Below are 20,897 nucleotides of genomic sequence, written 5' to 3'. Positions count from 1 at the left end.
CAATTTCCAACACACCTTTTATCCAATTGATTTCCAGGGATTTAAATTTAAAACTGAAAGATATTGTGAATAAGGGGGCGGCTAGGTGGCGTAGTGGATAAAGCACCGGCCCTGGAGTCAGGAGTTACCTGGATTCAAATCCGGTCTCAGAGACTTAACCTAGCTGTGTGGCCTTGGGCAAGCCACTTAACCCTGTTTGCCTTGCAAAAACCTAAAAAAAAAGACCAAAAAAAAAAGATATTTTGAATAATTAAGCACAACACTTACTTTACAATTAAGAAAACTTTAGACTCAAAGAGGTTTAAATGAATTGCCCATGATTGCAAAGATCATAAGAGACAGAGCCAGAATTTGAATTTAACTTAGTTAAGGTACAGCATTCATTCTTTTCTGCCACTTTAGATTGTCAGCCTTTTCTTTCTGAGCATAAAATCGTTCCTATCTTCCTATATTTGAAAGCAATTGAGAATGATTGTCATATAGTACTTTTTTAAATTTGCTAAATGAAAGATTTCTAACTGGGGAGAAGGATGGTCTAGGAAATGGGTTTACTATTTGAAATGCGTCAGATTTGGTGAGGGTTTTTTGGTTTTGTTCAGTTTTCTAATCTGCTTAGAATAACTTGGCATTTGCAGGACATGGCTGGTAACTCCAAAATTCCCAAGACAGTGACAGATCAAGAAATAGAGCAACTGAAGACACAAGTGACTCGTCTTCAAGCTGAGAAGGCGGATTTACTAGGCATCGTATCAGAATTACAACTCAAGCTGAATACAGGCTCCTCTGAAGACTCATTTGTTGAAATTAGAATGGCTGTAAGTTTTATAATACTGCTAGTTAAAGAATAAGGGAACTTGTCTTTTGTCACTTTTTCTTTCTGATGCAGGGAAGTGCTTAATGATACTTTTTGATTTTTTTATGAATAGATTGAATATCTAAAATATGAGTTTCATATAATAAACCAAGCAGTCAGCAAATATAGTAATTACTATTTGAAAACAACTTTGAATAGTCAATACATCTAAACTACCATATTTCAAATGATTATAGAAAGATTTTATAACTCCACTTGAAATCAAAGTTAAACTTTATGCCTATTACCCTTTTGCAAGTTACTGAGGGTTATTAGAAGCTAATGGGTTTTTCTAAAGAGCTTTATTTGCTGCAAATGAGTTAACAAATTTAGAAAAATCACCTGCTATATCAGAGGCTCTCAAATGAAATTTTTTCCTTTGTCACTCTTGCTTAGTAAGACACTCTTCTTCACAGGTGAATAATAATCATATTATAATAGTCACTCAGAGCTAATATAAAAACATTTTTCTTGCTTCAATGAATTGGAAATGCTTAATTATCTGAAAAATCTCAGGCAATAAAAATAATTTATAGCCATATTAATATTTTTTGGAAAATTTTTTTTTCCTTTGGATATATTCCAAAGGACATGTCCTTTGGATATTATTCCATTTGGACATACTGTAATGTAAATGTATTTTGATGTTAGTGCATATGAATGTCCAACCATTTAGTCCTTTTAGGCTGCATTGTCCAATGCAAAGCTGTCAAGAGCTGCATATAGAATTTAATATTTTTTGACCACAGCATAACTCATATCACCAGTGAATATAATAATAATAATAATAAAAGGTATTAATATCACATGAATGGACTTTGAGGGTCGGTCTATGGCCTGTGAGTTAATAAACACACCCTATACCATAGAGTCTCAGTCTTCCTTCTGCTCTGATGATCATGCAGTCCAGAATTTGTATCTTAGTAAGACTCCTATTGTCATACTATTCTGTTAACCTATCTTCTTCCACTTTGGTTACAGTAACTTTCTATCATTTCCCCTCAAAATGTTAAAGACATTAGGGATGTGTGAGGAGAAAGTACTAGCATGTGCTCCTTATTGGTCAAGGGGAAAGAGAGGGGGCATATTAGAGAAGGAGCAAGAGTTTCTCTTTTACAGGGCTAGATTAATGCCTCAGATTAACACCTGAGTGACTCTGCAAAAAGTACCACAATTCGTTGTGATATTGAAAGGGAAAGTTAGCTTCACTTCTATTTGAATGAATTAAACATTTTAAATTCTAAGAATTTTTCATGGGTTCTTTGAATTGAGTATCTTTAAAATTTTTGCTTTATCTCTTCAGTTTCTTTCATTTGGTTGTAAAGATAAAGCATTTATTTTTGATATCTGTTAATTATTAAGGCTGCCTAAATTTTTAATTATTTAAAATTTCACAGGAAGATGAGACTGGAGCACTAAAAGAAATCAAGAATGGTCCTGGGTTGATAACGCCTGACCCCATTGACAAGTAGGTACAATGAAGACTAGTTATTTTAAAATATATCTAAAAAGCGTTATAGTGGGAAACCTCTGTTGAGCTGAAATGTAACTTTTGTTGCATATATACTTCTAATCCTTGTAGAATTTTGTATTTAAATGTGATTCATTATAACAGTAAAAATGAACAAAAATCATAATGGTACTTAGAATTGCCTTAACGACTAGCTAATGTATGTAATACAAGAGAGAAGACCAGTATTTCATGTTCCTGAAACCAAAGGAGAAAGGATTAAAAAAGTGAAACAACTCACTTTTTTTAAGGTTCATCTGTTTTATTTTTTTTAACATTCATCCATGTGCATATATATTTTTAAATTACAAAATTTCCTTCCCATCCCCTTCCCCTCAGTGACAAATAGTTAGTTAACAGTGTACATATGTATTTTTGATAAACATGTTTACAGGTTAGTCATTTTCAATATGAAGAATTAGGACTAAGGGAGATACATAAGAGATAATTTTTATAAAGTGTTCATCAGATTCTGAAGGGTTGTTCTTTTTGTTTTTATTTTTTTTGTTTTGTTTTTCTTCCTCTGGAGAAACAACTCGCTTTTAATCAATAAGTCTTTAGTAGAAATAGGAGTAGAGTCCATGTCTCCTGCTATCTAAAACAATGAATTCTTCAATACATGAAGACTGCCTCTTTAATATAACATAACATTTGCCTCTTTCTTCCTTCATTTATCCTTCTCATGTGGTAGGTTGACTAAGGACTTTATAATCCTGTACATGAATTGTATTACTTTTGATGTATATTGGATGAGAAGGGTGGCCTGCATAGCCTGAGAAATAACTCAGTTGGTGGAAAGAATAATGGATTTGTTCTGCTTTGTCACAGAAGACAAAACTAGAAATAATAGTAGACATTTCAGGGAGTCAGATTTGGATTTCTCTAACAATTAAAATTCTGCCCAACAACAATTATAATCCAAAAGTGGTATTGGTTATCTTGATGAGTTCCTTTTAGTAGAGATTTTCAAGCAATAATAAGATGATTCTTTTTTGTCAGATATATTGTAGAGGGGACTATTAAAGAAGGGATTTCATTAGATGATCAATAGGGTCTTTCCAAGGCTGATTTTGTAATTTTATGATTTAGAAGTAAATGTATGGTACATTTAGTGATATTATAAAAGTTCTGCCTGTTTAACATCTTAACCATCCTTAATGGCCCAGTTCAGGTACTATATCTTCATTGAAACCTTCCTTGAACTTTACCCATTTTTCCCTCCCCACAACTGGAAATGATGTGTCCATCCTCTCATCTCTGTCCATCTTAATCTCACCTCAATGAATTTAGAACCGTGTTCTAAATTTGTAGTATTACCTAAGTCTGATCTTTCTTGCAAGCTCAATGTTCTTAGGTAAGTATAAAATGAACTAAATAATATGAATTAATAATTTAAACAGTATTTTTATTTATATATTCCTTAGCTTTTTTTCCTTTTTCCTCCTTTGACTCCTTGTTTGTTTGGTGTTTTTGTTAGAGGACTTTTCTAGCAAAGGAAAGGGGTAAAGATAGCAATTTTTGCTTGAAACTTTTGAGCAAATTTCCCTTCCTAGCTACGTTTTTTTAAGTAGATTGTTTAACTCATCAATGAATACAAATTCCTTTGCACGCGCTTTCGCGCTCTCTCTCTCTCTCTCTCTCTCTATATATATATATATATATATATATATATATATTTATATATAAAATATATATATATATATATATATCTATAATATGTGCCTAGAAGTTATTGTTATCATCATTATAATTGACAAGGAGAAACTGTTTTACTGAGATTGAAATCAAACACTGTAATTAGAAAATTTTCTTATTTCCAATGCTTTCTGTCTGTTAATTATTTCCTATTTATCCTGTATGTAGCTAGCTTGTTTTTTTTTAATATATTTGTTTGCATCTTATCTCCCCACTAGGATGTAAACTCCTTGAGGACAGGGACTATCTTATTTTTCTTTGTATCCTCAGCACTTAGTCCAGTAGCTAGCAAATTGTAGGCACATACTCAATGCAAACTGATTGATAGGCAATTGCCTCCATTTATCCAGATCCCATTTTGCTGCTCTGTTAATTCATTGTTGCCTAACATAGCTCACTGCCTTTGTTTACTGTGAAGGATCCCCCCCATGGGGCCTTCCTTATCTCAGACAACTTTAGGATTCCTATTCCTTTCAGAACAGTGTTTCAGAATATATTGTGCTTTTGTCACATCCTCATATCTTCCAGGAATTTAACCTGTTCCAGCTTCTTGAATCTTCACCCATTTCTTAAAATCCAACCTGAAATTCGAAGCTTATAGAACCTTTTTAGGTCCGGACTTACTGTTAGCATTTACATAATCCCCAGAACTCACTCATAGTTAACCAGGAAGCCTTTCTCTTTGCACAGTAAATTTGAGAGGGGAACAAAAATAGTAAAAGTGATAGTTCTAACTCTTAAAGAACTTCATATAGTAGGGAAGATACAGGAGATAAGAAATTTAAGAAAGAACTAGACCACAAAATAAGAGAAGTGCAGGTGAAGTTTGGTGAGAAAACAGGAAAAACCCCTTTGAGTGAGTGAGGGAGCCCAATTGGATGTTAAAGAGCATTGTTTTTGTATTCACTTTGCTTTTTCCTTTAAAAACAGAAGAGCTTGATAATGGGATTAAAATTGTATCATTGACTAATAACTGACAGTTCTTAGTAGGATAATAACCTTGGGTATTTTTTTAAAACAGAACATGTTTAAATGAAATAATCATTTTAAGTTATAACACTTTTACTTCCTGATCCAAATGTTTAACTTAAAGAACAAATCTTTAATTGTATTAAAAGGCATCACTTTTTCTCTGCATAGGAACAGATCTGTGGATGGGACAAAGAATTATTTGGAATCTGAGGAATTAACTGTTAGTCAGCTACTTCTGTGCCTCAGGGAAGGAAATCAGAAGGTAGAAAGACTTGAAACTGCACTCCAGGCAGCTAAAAACAGGTATAAAACTTAATATATTTAGGACATTTTCAGGATCTCTTAATTTTTACAAACGAATTTTTTTTTAACCTGAAGTACATAAGACTGTTTACCTGAAATAAGAATTGCTTTCTTTGCCTGATGACATCATTGTGAGAGTCCATTGAGCTAATGGATTTGAAAATGCTTTTAAAGTTATATAAAATTATATAAAGTTATACAAATGTGTGATGCAAATGATATATAGTAGATTTACTTTTCTGATAATTATATCTGTTAACATATGATAATTAATTTCATGAAAGGGAAGCTAATACTATCACTTAAATATAATTTTAAAATTTAGTTGGGGGGCAGCTAGGTGGTATAGTGGATAGAGCACAGCCCTGAGTTCAAATCTATCCTCAGACACTTAATAATTGCCTAGCTGTGTGACCTTGGTCAAATCACTCTTAACCCCATTGTCTTAAATAAATAAAAAAATTTTTAAAAAAATTCAGTTTGCCCAAAATAACTTCATATGGAAAAGTTTAATTAAATTAGCTAATCTGCTAATGACAGCCAGAGTTGGGCTGTCTCAGGGTTTTTTGATGTTTTCCTTGTAATTTACCTTTTAATCAGCACCTTCATAAAATTTGGACACTCTGGTGACTAGTTGCTTAATTCAATCAATGTCTCATGCCCAAATATAATGATGTTTTTTTCTTGGCCCTCATAGACAGAAGTAGGAACTTGTTAGAAGCTGTAGAGAGGAAGATATATTCTCCATGTAATAAAATGCTTCCTAACATTTAAAGCTAATCAGAAGTATAATGGTCTTGTAGGGCGAGTTAAAGGAGGAATTCTGGTATAGAAAAAGTTGGGACTGGAGGCCCTGATTTGGGCTCTACTTGATACCTTCATATTATGTGATGGATTATGTCATCTCTAACTAGTTGGATGAACCAGTGAACATGTTAGTAAAGCTGCAGAAAAATTTTAAAATGTGCCTCCTTCATTTACTTGGAGAAGTAGTATGTTGTGGATTTGTAATGTTGCCTATGGAGTTGGCATGCCAATTAGTTTCATTTAACTGATTTTTTTTCCCTTTGTTATGAAGGGCTCACTAGAAGATAGGGCATGAAAGGAAAGTTATATCTTAAAAACAACTGATTTAGAAACAAAAGAGCATCAAATTAAATCTTTTTGAAAATAAAATTAAAATGTTTAGAGTCGTGGCGCAGTGTCCAGAGTACCGACCCTGGAGTCAGGAGTACTGGAGTTCAAATCTGGCCTCAGACACTTAATAATTGCCTAGCTGTGTGACCTTGGGAAAGTCACTTAACCCCATTGCCTTAAATTTAAAAAAATGTTTAGAGTCAGGAAAGAAGTAAATTAATAATGATTCTTTTTTTGTATGTTTCTTTTATTCAGACTAATTATTCTTTGGTGGTATTTTTTCAAGAAATTGAGGAGTTTGACCAAGTAGATAGAGGTCAGAAAGAAGTGTATTTACTGATCCTTGGCAGCTTCATAACTACCTACATACAAGTCATGTAATCTCCCTGAGCCTCAGACAGATCTCCTTAAGACCCAGATCTCTAGTGCTCAAAGAGGATTTACATACTGGCAAAACTGCCAGTTCTAGATAAGGGGATCTTTCTAGTGGTTTTTTTGATTCCTTAGGTCCTTATTGGCATAAGTAATCAAAAGTGTGTTTTAATTAAGTAGATCCACAATACATAAATTTACTAATTGTATGCCTTTATCATGATTGGTATAAAGAAACTATCTTATATAGTTGCTGTCTTCAAATGAAGAATTCTCTACATGTTGTAGTATGAGGACCAGTGGAGTTCAGTCCTTCAGATTATAGCCAGTGATCTAGGACTCCTCTTTAGGATGAATAACTCACTGCCTCACCAAGGGCACCAAATTGACTTTGAAATGATATTGACGGGGTGGCTAGGTGGCGCAGTGGATAGAGAACTGGCCCTGGAGTCAGGAGTGCCTGAGTTCAAATCTGGTCTCAGACACTTATTGATTACCTAGCTATGTGGCCTTGGGCAAGCCACTTAACCCCATTGCCTTGCAAAAACCTAAAATATGATATTGACAGCAATGGAATTCTACTTCCACAATGTGTATGTCCTTCTTGGACATCCCCACCCCCTGCTTAGGAGAGGTCTGTCAGCATTTTTCTGTCCTTTTTTCCACTCCCTTCCTATATCACATCAACTGATAAATTGGGATTGAGAAACTCCAGATTGAAATATAGAGAATGATTTTGATTGAGATTGGCTCTGAACTTAATATTAAATATGTGATATTATATATGTATATAATTATATTATTGTGAGGATTAATTTTGTAAAAGTCCTTAGCAGTGTCTTAAAAATGTTTCTTCCCTTCTCCCTTTTCTATTACATATTACATACCTAATATTAACACTAAGTAGCTAACATTTGTCTCTTCTTCTTTAGAATATAGTTTCTACTTCTCGATTATAAACTTTTTCTTCTTTCATTTATTTTAGTGGAATTTATTTAGAGAAAGTGTTTTTGACATTTTTGTATCCTCAACTCCTTTGTTGGTCTGATGAAGCTTATGAATCACTTTGCAGGATAATATTTTTAAAGGCATAAAATAAAATTCACAAGATTATATTTATTTTGAAATAGAGTTAGAAAAATGTTTTTAGCTTCACAGACTCCTTAGCTTTTAAAGAACCATAAAGGTACATGGTTAGGATGAGAGGGATTTATTTAACAGCTATAGGACCCAGGAAAAGGTGTCATTTTGGCTGAATCTTTGGTGAGTTAGTTAGGGATTCTAAAAAGTCCTAAGTATGGGAGATAGCCAGAGCAAAGATATGGATGCAAATGTTTTGGGAAAAGAACAGCAAGTAAGAGAATATGGTAGCATCAAAGAATATGTAGAGGGGAACAGATTATAAAGAAACTGGGGGGTGGCTAGGTGGCGCAGTAGATAAAGCACCGGCCCTGGAGTCAGGAGTACCTGGGTTCAAATCCGGTCTCAGACACTAAATAATTACCTAGCTGTGTGGCCTTGGGCAAGCCACCTAACCCCATTTGCCTTGCAAAAAAAAAAAAAAGAAACTGGAAATGTAGGAAGGGATCTGGTTGTCTCATTTAAAATTCCAAAATAGCTTTTTATTTGATCAGGAAGACAGGAAAAGTAGGAAGGGACCTGATTATAAAAAACTTTAAATGTTGAATAAAGGTCTTTATATTTGATCTAAGTAGCCAGTGGAATTTATTAAAGATGAGAGTGATGGGGCAGCTAGGTGGCGCAGTGGAAAGCACCAGCCCTGGAGTCAGGAGTACCTGAGTTCAAATCTGGCCCCAGACATTTAATAATTGCCTAGTTGTGTGAACTTGGGCAAGTCACTTATCCCCATTGGAGGATGGATTGGAATATGAAGAAACTTGAGTTAGGGAGATCAATTAGAAGACTAATCTAATAGTCTATGTAAAAAGTTATGAAAGTTATGTCCTAGGTCTTGGCAAATTAATTTCCTCCAGGAAGCAAGAGCCTTATTTAGTGTGGGGAGAGCCATATTTCAGGAAAGGACTTACAGAAAGTTTAAAATCCTTGAATATTGCAATTACTTGAAAACAAAGCATATTTTCTGGATTAGTTTAGGACCATCCTTATATTAATTCTTAAGCATATCATATCATATCATAAATTTCTGCCAGCCAACTTTGACCTAAAAGTAAAAGTCCATAGTTAGTTAAACATTGTAAAATTGTGTTTCAGTTAACATTTTTGCAATTGTCATTCCTCTTGAGTCCTCAATGAAAGTAATATTGGAATCTTTTAGACTCACAGATTTAGAAAAGAAAGCAAGAGATCATTCTGAGAATGGCACCCAGACTGAGGAGGGCCCTGGAGAAGAAAAAGAAAAGGAGCAAAGCTTAGAGACTGTGGGTAACAGAATTCAAAGACTGTTTCTGTAACGTATTTCATAGAAATGCTGTAAGATGAATACTGCATTATGTTATCGATTGCATCCCTAGCATGTGCCCATCTGCTTTGAGAACACAGACATTCTATTTACTCTTTAATAATTTATCATCACTTTCATGTTTCCTTTTCTTGTTTCAAATTTCATTCTTTGTGGGCCTCTGCCTATAGCTTTCCCCAAAATCTCTTAGGGACAAGGAAAATTGCAAAGGCAGGTCTGGTGAAAATGGGAAATTTTCTTGAGAATTTTATATATAACCTAATAATCTGGATCAGATGGGGGCCAAATACAATTAAAATATCAGAAAATAGAAATAGTTCAGAAAATTTCTTTAGACTGTCTCCTTGTTGGTTGCTACAAGATTGAAAATTTAGGTAAGGTGGATACTTTTTTAAGTATAAGATGTATAAAACATTTTATAAAGATTTCCAAGCCTGTCTAAAAGAGCCAACAAGCCAAAGCAAGGAAGTTTTGATAGCCACAGAAGTTGCTGTGGAATACAATAAAAATACAACATTTAAATAAAAATTTCATTTCTGCTTAATCATCTAAGCTTTTGAAAAAGAACACATAAATGGGAAGTTGAAAACCAAAGGCTTGCCAGAAAGTCACAAAAACTTCTGGTTCTACTAATTCAACAATTATCTCATTGTTAAAAGTTACTGACTTTTCTTAGACCATCACTTGTCTGAATGGAAAAGTGCCATACATCAAAACAAACACAAAATAAGATCCAGATAAATAAAGCAGAATTTTATTTCTGAAAATTTAAAACTGAACCACAGTCATGGTTAAAGCTGTGTTGTAGTCATTTATTCTGACAGAATTAGTTAAGGATATAAAGGAAAGAGTTCTATTTCCCAAAACTACCTTTAATAAATTAATTTTAAAAGCATATAAGCAATTATTTCTGAGCTACTGACACTGAAAAAATCCATGACTGTTAATATCTTTATTTTCCAATCTACAAAAAATTGGTATCAGGGTAATCAAACTAATGAGTTTTGATTTGTTCAAGAAAAATTTTTATTTGTTTGAATGTTTGAACTTTCTTTTTGGACAGGTTGGAAGTGAAGTCGAAACATTGAACCACCAGGTAACAGCTTTGTTTAAAGAGCTTCAAGAAGCTCACACTAAACTCAGTGAAGCTGAGCTGATGAAGAAAAGACTTCAAGAAAAGTAAGAGTAAAGAAAAGTTGATTAGCATTTGGAAAACAAAAAAGAAATATGTAGAGTTAATGCAGTTATTGGTATTAGAAAAATGATGTCATAATAGTTTTGAATATATATGTAAAAGCTGAAGGAAAACAGGAACTGGTATTATGTTTTTTTAACTACTAAATAAATCTCTATACATATGTGACATGTTTTACACTTATTTTATAAGTTTAGATTTTAAAATGTATTAAAGTCACATGTCTAATGATATTTTATATATGGCCAAAATTGGGTTCCATTCTGACCTGGGTGGCTTAGAAATGAAAGAACCAGCTCTATTCTAGTTAAATCTCTGCCTTGCCCTTTTCAGGTGTCAGACCCTCGAAAGGAAAAATTCTGCAACCCCATCAGAGTTGGATGAAAAGCAAGAATTAGTATATATTAACAAAAAGTTAGAGCTACAAGTGGAGAGTATGCGATCAGAAATCAAAATGGAACAAGCCAAAACAGATGATGAAAAGTGAGTTTGGTATAAGTGAAATCCTGATAAAAATAGAAAGATAAATTCCTTTGTAATAGTGTGAAATTTGGGTAGGAAATTTGTACAGGTTCCTCTTTTGACTACTGGGAACTCTTCTGATGACATAGTGTTTTTCATTAGCAATGAATCATAAAAGTAGAGGAGACAAGCAATCTAGCCCTATACTTTATTTTGTTGGGTGGAACTATTTTTCCTGGTAGTTAGGAAATCTTGAGAAAAAAAGAGAGGAATAAGGGCGGCTAGGTGGTGCAGTGAATAGAGCACCCCTGGAGTCAGGAGTACCTGAGTTCAAATCTGACCTCAGACACTTAATAATTACCTAGCTGTGTGGCCTTGGGCAAGCCACTTAACCCCATTTGCCTTGCAGAAACCTTAGAGAGAGAGAGAGAGAGAGAGAGAGAGAGAGAGAGAGAGAGAAATACTAATGTGTATATCATAGATAAGTGTTTCGCTTTTTTTTAGGGGAGGAGGAGAGAATGTAATAAAATCACTGATTTTTTTTTCATCTCCCAATTTTCTTATTTGTTGAAATAGGTCCAAATTTGCCATTTTACAGACTGCACACAACAAGCTTCTTCTTGAATATAATAATGCACTGAAAACAATTGAAGATCTAAAAAGAAAAGAGGTATTTAAAAGAAAATGACAGTTTAATTTCACAAAGAGTAGAGAGGAATAGGATTGTCTGAGTGTGATGGTTGTGCATGTGAAATACTCAGTTGTTTTAACCTGAACAAAGACATCTAAGGATTTTTAAGTTTAAAATTTTTATGAAACATCTGTTTAATATGTATATATTGTATGCAAAAATGACACTTCTGACCTATTCTTGATGTTTTAATATTTCTGACATTTGTGATAGATGTATGTGGTTCATCTACATAGACTCCTTGTCATCATTGTCATGCATGATGAGAGAGTTGGCTGGGATTAGAAATGCTTTTTATCTTCACAGAAACTGACCTATTATTGATTGTCTAAATTAATACTTTAACTAAGCAATACCTGTCCTAATGTTCTGGTTTAGATTATGAAAGCTTTGAGAAATTTTTTTTCATTCTCACCAAATTATAATTTTAAAGTTATAGTTTATCTTTTAAACTATCCCTTCACTTGTGCTTGTTTCCTTTTAATATAAATAGTATATTCTTTTTTTTCCTACTGATTATCTAAAGAAATTAACATGATAAAATAATATGAATCAGCTTTTATAACCTTCTTAGGCAAAGAAAAATTAAGTAGTAAAATAATATGAATCAGTTATACAACCTCAGTTGACTTAAAGGGATTTGGCTGTTGTGGTTTGGTTTTGTTTCTTTCTTAGCCTGGGATTAAGTATTAAATCCTACCAGGAAGCCAAGGGTCCTAAGGTATCATTCACAGATATTTCTAAGAAATTGTGAATGAAAAGTTGGCAACCCTTGTTATTAAGAGATAGAATAACCAGTAATTTTTCCACACACTTTGTCTACTATTTGGCTTCAATATTTTCTCTTTAATTAATTTTTTTATATTAGGCAGAAAAAGTTGACAGATCAGTGATGAAAGAACTAAATGAAAAGCTTGATTTAGCAGAGAGAGCCCTGGCTTCTAAGCAGCTGCAAATGGATGAGATGAAGCAGACTATTGCTAAGCAAGAGGAAGACCTGGAGACCATGTCTGTCCTCTGGGCTCAGGTACACTTACTTTACTTTACACTTGGTAAATTTAGATATCACTTAAACTAAGATTTATTTCATTATAAAATAAAACCATAATACCATTAGCGGTAATTTGTAATATATGGTACCTTTGTATGTGTGTCCATCATTGTACTTTAAAGTCAAATAACCGTATTGTCAGTCTTTAACACTTAACTAGAATGATTTCCATATTATTAAGAGGCAAAGAGCATGAATTCCTGTGGTGGCAGACTATTCCTCCCTGGCCTTTTACTGTTCCCTTAGTATATTCTGATATCAAAAGAGTCTCTTAACTTTTCAGTGTGTTAGAATATGGACTGTTTTTATGTTTCCTGTTCTCAGTGATTAAAAATAAAAACAAAAACTTATTTAATATTTAAAAAAGAAGCACATCTAATCAGGGCTATACTGTCCTGATACATATTTGGCCACTAGACCCAGATGGCTCCAAAGAAAAAAAATGAGGCTGGTGACTTAGCACACTTCTGCCTCACTCAGATCTAATTCATGTGCTTGTCACAGCATTACCTCCCTGATGTCATGGTCATCTTCAAGAATTAAAGATAAACATTATAACCTAGGGATCCCCAGGAGAGCAATGTATTGCCAAAATTACATCTCTTTTTGCCACCTGTTGGGATATTGCTAAAGCTAAAGGTCTTCACTAGATCTCTTTGATCCCATTAGTAAGAACATGCTATTAGAAAGGAATCAAAAACATAAGTTTTTTTAAGATGTGTTTTTAGAATGATTTAAACTCAACTCCCAGGTGTAGCCTCAGCTTTGGAAATCAGAACATTGTGATTAGCTATAAAACTCTGTAGCAGACAGCAGTTGCCTAAAGAAACCATCAGTTACAAACTATGGATAACCCCTACTGAATATGAGTCACAAAATTTGCAGTTTCTTCAAGTGTGTTTTTCACATTAACTTCAGTTTACTAACCTTTTGTGTTTAGACCACTAGATCATTCTGCTTTATTATTTTAGAACTTTTCTTTAACTATTAAATGAGGGGGACATTGCAATATGTATTATAGCTTCTTAGATCATGATTTTTTTTATCCTTTTCTCTCTGAAAAGGATAAAGAAGAAGTAAAAGGCCAATTAATTTCTGATTTCTGGTAAAAATACAAGGTGGTTTGTACAGATGTACTCCTTAGATATTGAAATTTGTTCTTTCTTATCCTGGGATTAAATATTAAATCCTACCAGGAAGCCAAGGGTCAAATTTTTTGTATCTTATATTTCATGTCTTTATATGCAATCTAGAATTTTTTCGAGCTTCTTATTGTCATTCTTTTAGACATATCAACCTTATTTCAAATATTTTCTCTTTTCCCCCAGCCTTTTTTTTAAAAAATATTTTAGTCAGCCAAACTGCCTTCTCATTCTCCTCTTCTTCCTCTTTCCCCAAGAGAACAAAAGAAAACATAAACCATTAAAAACAAATATAGTCAATCCAAAACACATTTCCACATTGACTATATCCAAAGAAAAAAACTGTCTCGTTCTGTATTTAGTCCTTCACTTCTGTAGAGTAACATGTTTTATCATTAGTCTTCTAGAATTATGATTGGTCATGATGCTTATAAAAGATAGAATATTCCATCACAGTTGAGCAGTGGCTGCTAGATCATGATTGACACCTTAATACTTAAATTTTTTGGGATGTGTGTGTGTGTGTGTGTAACTGCTTGAAGTGTTTTTTCCTTTGATTTGAAATCTCCAGAATATCCAATTAACAGGGTAATATTTTTTACTTTTTCTTCCTTAAAGTAGTAAGTATCTCATTATTTAAATTAACTTCAAACACCTTGATGAAATTTTTCTCAGAATGGGATAATTTGACTAATACTTAGTCTAACTTGGTTTAGGTTGGAAAAGAGAATTCGCTACAGTAATATTACATATGACATTTTAAAAAATATTTCATTTATTTTGAGTTGTACAATTTTTCTGCTAATTTCACTTCCCTCCCCCACCCCACCCCCACAGAAGGCAATTTGCCAGTCTACCTTGTTTCCATGGCATACATTGATCCAAATTGAATGTGATGTGAGAGAGAAATCATATCCTTAAGGAAGAAACATAAAGTATAAGGGATAGCAAGATCAGATTATAAGATATCAGTTTTTTCCTAAGTTGAAGGTAATAGTCCTTGGTCTTTGTTCAAACTCTACAATTCTTTCTCTAGATACAGATGGTATTCTCCATTGCAGAGAGCCCCAAATTGTCCCTGATTGTTGCACTGATGGAATGAGCAAGTCCATCAAGGTTGATCATCACCCCTATGTTGCTGTTAGGCTATACAGTGTTTTTCTGGTTCCACTCATCTCACTCAGCTATATATGACATTTAATCCCCTATTTTACTTAGATCAGTGATATTAAGCTTTCCTGGAGTCAGGAAGATTTGTGTTTATATTTTGCATCTAGTTCTACTTTTGAGACATAAACAAGTCACTTAGTGTTTCTGAGACTCAGTTTCCTCAATGGTAAAAAGGACACAAGTACCTGTAATACCAAATTTAGGGTTATTTTGAAGTTGGTACCATTGGATTTTGGGCATTCCAAAAAAAAGATAATGGATGTAAAATGCTTAGCATATTTTAAAATATGATGTAAATATATTGTTTTATTGTAATTGACTTTTAAAAAGTCTGTATGAAAGTTGTTTTCCCATCTCTTATTGTGTTATGAAACTTGCTCAGTTCTTGGAAATGGATTAAGAGAATACAAATTTAGGAAGGATCTACTAAACTAGAAAAACTGAGCAAGAACTGAATAGGACTCAGTGACAGACTGGACTCAAAACTAAACAAATTATCGTGGAGAATACTGCAAAGACAAAAAAAAATTGCTTATATTCCATTGGAGATAAGAGCATGTATTAAAGTATTATAGATAAGAAATTATAAAAAGGCTGAAGTAAGAATAGGGACAATTTAAATGGAAATAAATGGATGATCATGAGATATGGAGGTAAAGCCAACAAAACTTGGCAACTAAGGAAATGTGGGGATGTGAGAAGGGAAAGTGGCAAAGGTAACTCCAAGATTTTGAACTAAGATAAATAGTTGTGCCTTAAATAAAAACAAGAAAATCTGAAGGAGGGAGGGGCAGGATAAGGGATAAAAGTGAATAGTGAATTATGAGCTGTTGAGTTGGAGAAACAAAAAATGATCCAGGTATTCAGCAGACAATTGACAGAACCTTGGAGAATACTTACTATTGGGAGGCAGAATTGAATAATGATCCAACAAAGGAGACTGAAAATGAACAATCAGATAGCAGAAGAACCAAAAAGAGACAGTTTCACAGAGGCCAAGAAAGGGGAAGGTTATCAGTATCTTAAGCTCCAGAGTGGTCAAGTAGGGTGAGAGCTGAGAAAAACCATAAGATCTAACATTTCACTTACCACTTTTTAAGCCATGGAATCAGAATCTTGATTTTAAGAGATTGTGAAATTAATGAAAGTAAGGAAGAGTAGAAGCTGTCTCTAGGAATTTGATAGTGAAAGAGCAACTCTTGAAAAGGCCAATATCTTGAAAAGATACAGTATATTTTGCAAAGGAGTGAAAGGAAGACAGAGGAAGCTCATGGTAGATGGCTTCAATTTCTTCAGTAAATAAAATCCCTTGCTGTGAGGGGAAAAGGAGGGGATAGTATAAAAGGCCTGAGAAGTTTTGAAAGAACTGTTCCAAGTAGTATGAAGTGAAAAGTGAGGGGGAGTGTAGGTAATAGAAGAGAGGGGAAGATCGTGGGACAGGTTAGTCAGATACAACAAAATTTTTGTTTGTTTGTTTTTTGCAAGGTAATGAGGTTGAATGGTCTGTCCGGGACAATGTGGCTGGGTGATTGTTGGGTATCTGGAATGGAATTTGGGCTTAGGTCCTCCTGGCCTCAGGGCTGGTGCTCTTTCTTTTGTGCCACTCAGCTGCCCCATAATACATTTTTTTTGACATTTTAACATTTTATTTGTTTTCCAATTATATACAGTAGTAATAGGTACCCATTATTTTTTGCAAGACTCTGAATTCTACAATTCCACCCCCTTCCCTCCCCTCCCCACAGAAGGCTGTCTGACAGTCTCTACATTGTTTCCATGATAAACATTGATGTAAATTGAATGTATTATAAGAGTAAGCATGAGAATAAACATACCCCCCCCCCCCAAGAAGATTAGAAACCTCAAGATTAGAGAGAGGAAAAAAGGTAGCAGAATCAGGGTGGCTAGGTGGCGCAGTGGATTAAAGCACCGGCCCTGGAGTCAGGAGTACTTGGGTTCAAATCCAGTCTCAGACATTTAATAATTACCTAGCTGTGTGGCCTTGGGCAAGCCACTTAACCCCATTTGCCTTGCAAAAAAAAAACAACCTAAAAAAAAAGGTAGCAGAATCCGACAATATTGCTTAAAAAGAAATCCACTCAAAATCTCAAGATTTAAACAGGGTTAAAATAAGGGATTAGAAGAAAATCTCTTATTCTTCAGGTAAATTAAAAAAGCAGTAATGATTTCAGATAAAGCAGCAATAACAATAGACTGGATTAGAACAGATAAACAAGGAAACTAAACTGTGCTTAAAAATTCAAAAGAAAATTGCATTTTAATTACATACACATTAATGTTTGTCCTTCATTTTTGAAGAAGATCATAACATCAGGAAGGTGAGGCCATGATAAGCATATGAACTGAATTTGCGTGAGGGGTGTTATGCTAAGTCACCAGCCTCATTTTCTCCTCCAGAGGCAGATATGAATCAGGAAGACTGGATATGGCTCTGGATATGAGGTAATCGGGGTTAAAAGTAACTTGTCCAAAGTCATATAGCTAATAAGAGTCAAGTGTCCTTAAGGCGGATTCGAATTCCTGTCCTCCTGACTCCAAGGCCAGTGCTCTATCCACTGTGTGACCTAGCTGCCCATATACACATTAAGACATCACAGAATTAATATCAATATTTACTATATCTATATCTATATATATATACACACTAAATGGCATAAAATCTAAATACCTTAAAAGTTAACTGAATTACAGAGAGAAATACATTGTAAAACTAATAGTTGGAGACTGATAAATCCCTCTCATACCTAGGTAAATATAAATAAACAGTAAGCAAGAAAGAAGCTGAGTAGAATTTTAGAAAAGTTAGATTTAATAGATATCTGGTAATTATTTCTCAAATTATATATACACCTTTATAAAAACTGACCATATACTAAGGCATACCAACCTCACATGTAAATAAATGTAAATATATCTTTATCTTTCATAGATTTCTATTTTACCTTCAGCTTCTAGGATCTCAGGGCAATTTTGCTGCATTATTTCTTGAAAAATGAAGTCTAGGCTCTTCTCCTGGTCATGGCTTTCAGATAGCCCAATAATTTTTAAATTATTTCTTCTGGATATGTTTTCAAGGTCAGTTATTTTTCCGATGAGATATTTCACATTTTCTTATAATTTTTGACTTTGCTTTGGAAGAGTTTTATTTCTTTCTGATTTCTTGCAGTAATCAGCTGCCTTTAGTTCCATTCTACATTTGAAGGAGTTATTTTCTTCAGAGAGCTTTTTTACCTCCTTTTCCAGCTGGCCAGTAATGCTTTTTAAGGCATTCTTCTCATTTGCCTTTTGTTTTGTTTTTTCCATTAGGCCTGAACTGGTTTTAAACTTAATATTTTTTTCAGTATTTTTTGTATTTCTTTCACCAAGCTTTTGATTTGGTTTTCATGATTTTTCTGCATCGCTCTCATTTCTCCTCCCAGTTTTTCCTCCACCTCCCTTAATTGCTTTTCAAAGTTTTTTTTGAGCTCATCCATAGTCTGAGTCCATTTTCTATTTCTCTGGGAGGTTTTGGACATGGAACTTTGATTTTGTCATCATCTGAGTATGTGTTTTGTGAGTATGTTTCCATGGGACTAAAGTAATTCTCTATGGTCTGATGCTTCTTTTTTCTGTTGTTTATTCATTTCCTCAGTCCAAGACTAATTTACAGCACTAATTTACAGCACTTCCAAGGTTTTAGGGTTTTTTTTGGGGGGGGGACACCCCACTGGGCCCTTTATTCCTCCAAGGTTTTATGCTCTCTAGCCTGTTCGTTGATATGTAGATGGACCCTGTACTTCCTTCTGCCCTGGGGCTATAAGGAGGGATCCAGCTCTTTTAGTATGGAAGCCCAAACTGCAATATGTGAGTGTAGACAAACTGCAGAGTCCTACCCCAGAGAGAGCAGAGAAATCTCTGCAGGATTCCCTTATAGTCTCTTGGGATGCAGGCTGCTTTTCCAGATTCTTGCTGCAGATCTGCAGCTGCTCCTCATTCCACACTTGTTCTGATGGAGCAGAGTTCTCTCAGTGCCTCTTCAAGTTGTTGTAGGTGATCTCTGGGCTATGCTGAGCTAGGCTGGGCTGTGCTGCAGCCTCGGCTTTTTTTTCCAATCCTAGGTCCTAGTGAAACACACCTTTCTAGTGGAACTTCTAAGTTACCTTGGACTGGGGAAAATACATCACTCAGTCTTTCTCTGGGTTCTGCCCCTCTAAATTTTGGCTAGAGCCCTCATTTGTTTGTTCTTTTGGAGTTGGGGGAGGGGTAGGAGTTCCTGGAGAAATGCTGCCTTCATGCCACCACCTTGGCTCTGCCCCCCAATATACTTTTGAGGAGGGACAAAATGAAAGGCCAGAGAGAGAGAGAGAACAGAATAAATGGGAGTAGGGAGGAATGGATGGAGTAAAGTGCAATTAGCAATAGCAATTAGGGGGAAAAAATATGGAAACAACTTAACTTCTTCTGATGGACTTATGATGTAGAATATAATCCATCTCAGAGACAGAACTAAGGGTATCTGAACATAGAGACTAAAGTACACTTTTTTTCTTTCACTTTATTTTTAGTAAGATTTTTCTATTTTTGTGAGGCAAGGGGGAGATCTTGTTTACTCTTACAGCAAAATTATTTTAGTAATGTGCAAATAAATTTTAAAAAGAGACAGCATAATCAACAGAAGGACTCACAGGGCTTGAGAAGTTTGGGGGATAAGAGGTATCAGAGAAGGAGACAGAAAAAAAAAGGAGAAATTAAAGTTATCTATGGGGTTGGGTTGGGAGAACACAAATGAGGGAATGGGAGAAAAACAGGGGAACAGGAGAGATGGAGAACAAGGTAGAGTGAGTAGCTTCAAAGTTTAAATTTAGAAGACAGAGGAAGCTCAAGGTTATGGCTTCAATTTCTTCAATAAATAAACAAAATCCCTTGCTGTGAGAGGAAAGGAGGAGATGGTATAAAATGCCTGAGAAGAAAAGTTTTCAAAGAACTATTCCAAGTAGTATGATAAACAATTTTTTGTGAACTGCCTGTTCTCATTCTTTTGACTATTTTATCTAGTGGGGAATAGTTGTCATATATTTGAAACAGTTTCTTATATAAAATGGATATTTGATAGAATTCTCCTAAAATCCATGTGGTTTTTCTTTGGAGTTCATTTACTACTTGTTCAATTTCTTTTTCTAGGATTGGATTTTTTAAATCCTGTCTTTCTGGTTCTCTTAATCTGGATATTGTGTATTATTATAATTAAGTCATTTCATTTAAATTAGCAGTAATTGGTTAATAGTTTATTTTTTTAAAAGACATTAATTTGGGGGACAGCTAAGGTGGTGCAGTGGATAGAACACTGGTCCTTGAGTCAGGAGGACCTGAGTTCTCATCCAGCCTCAGACACCTAATAATTACCTAGCTGTATGACCTTGTGCAAGTCACTTAACCCCCCCATTGCCTTGCAGAAAAAAAGATATTTGTAACTTCTTTTCTTTTTAAAATTTGAGTTCTAAATTTGCTCTCTTCCTCTCTCATCCACTGAGAAGGCAAGCAAAATGGTGACAGTCAAACATGTGAAGTCCTGCAAAATATATTTCCATATTAGCCAGGTTGCCAAAAAAAAAGGCAACAACAAGAAAACTAAAAAGTTATACTTCAGTTTAAACTCAGATTTAATCAGTTCTCTCTCAAGAAGTTGATAGCAATTTTTCAACACAAATCCTTTGGAATTTTCTTGGATATTTGTATTGATCAGAGTAACCATAATGTTTCATATCTAATCATCATCATTACAATATTACTTTTACTTGTACAATGATCTCCTGGTTCTTCTCAATTCTTTTTGTATTAGTTAATATTGATCTTCGATGTTTTTCCTAAAACCATACCCATCATAATTTTTATAGCACAATACTA

At 34.3% G+C, this 20,897-nt stretch overlaps 1 protein-coding gene across 4 annotated transcripts in view; it reads left to right on the top strand.

Annotated features, from left to right (window-relative positions):
• OPTN (optineurin) overlaps nucleotides 1-20,897 on the top strand; it is a 58,629-nt gene that overhangs the window by 24,775 nt on the left and 12,957 nt on the right. For all 4 annotated transcript variants that reach the window (XM_074194110.1, XM_074194109.1, XM_074194111.1 and 1 more), the window contains 8 exons: nucleotides 636-815; nucleotides 2,251-2,321; nucleotides 5,199-5,333; nucleotides 9,139-9,241; nucleotides 10,346-10,461; nucleotides 10,811-10,960; nucleotides 11,516-11,609; nucleotides 12,499-12,657. In XM_074194110.1, coding sequence (XP_074050211.1) covers nucleotides 636-815; nucleotides 2,251-2,321; nucleotides 5,199-5,333; nucleotides 9,139-9,241; nucleotides 10,346-10,461; nucleotides 10,811-10,960; nucleotides 11,516-11,609; nucleotides 12,499-12,657 — 1,008 coding nt within the window. The remainder of the gene's footprint in view (nucleotides 1-635; nucleotides 816-2,250; nucleotides 2,322-5,198; nucleotides 5,334-9,138; nucleotides 9,242-10,345; nucleotides 10,462-10,810; nucleotides 10,961-11,515; nucleotides 11,610-12,498; nucleotides 12,658-20,897) is intronic.

Source organism: Macrotis lagotis, chromosome 7, assembly GCF_037893015.1.
Source record: "Macrotis lagotis isolate mMagLag1 chromosome 7, bilby.v1.9.chrom.fasta, whole genome shotgun sequence".
Classification (NCBI taxonomy): Eukaryota; Metazoa; Chordata; class Mammalia; order Peramelemorphia; family Peramelidae; genus Macrotis; species Macrotis lagotis.
The sequence above is the reverse complement of the archived record's forward strand: the minus strand, read 5'-3'. Positions and strand labels throughout refer to the sequence as shown.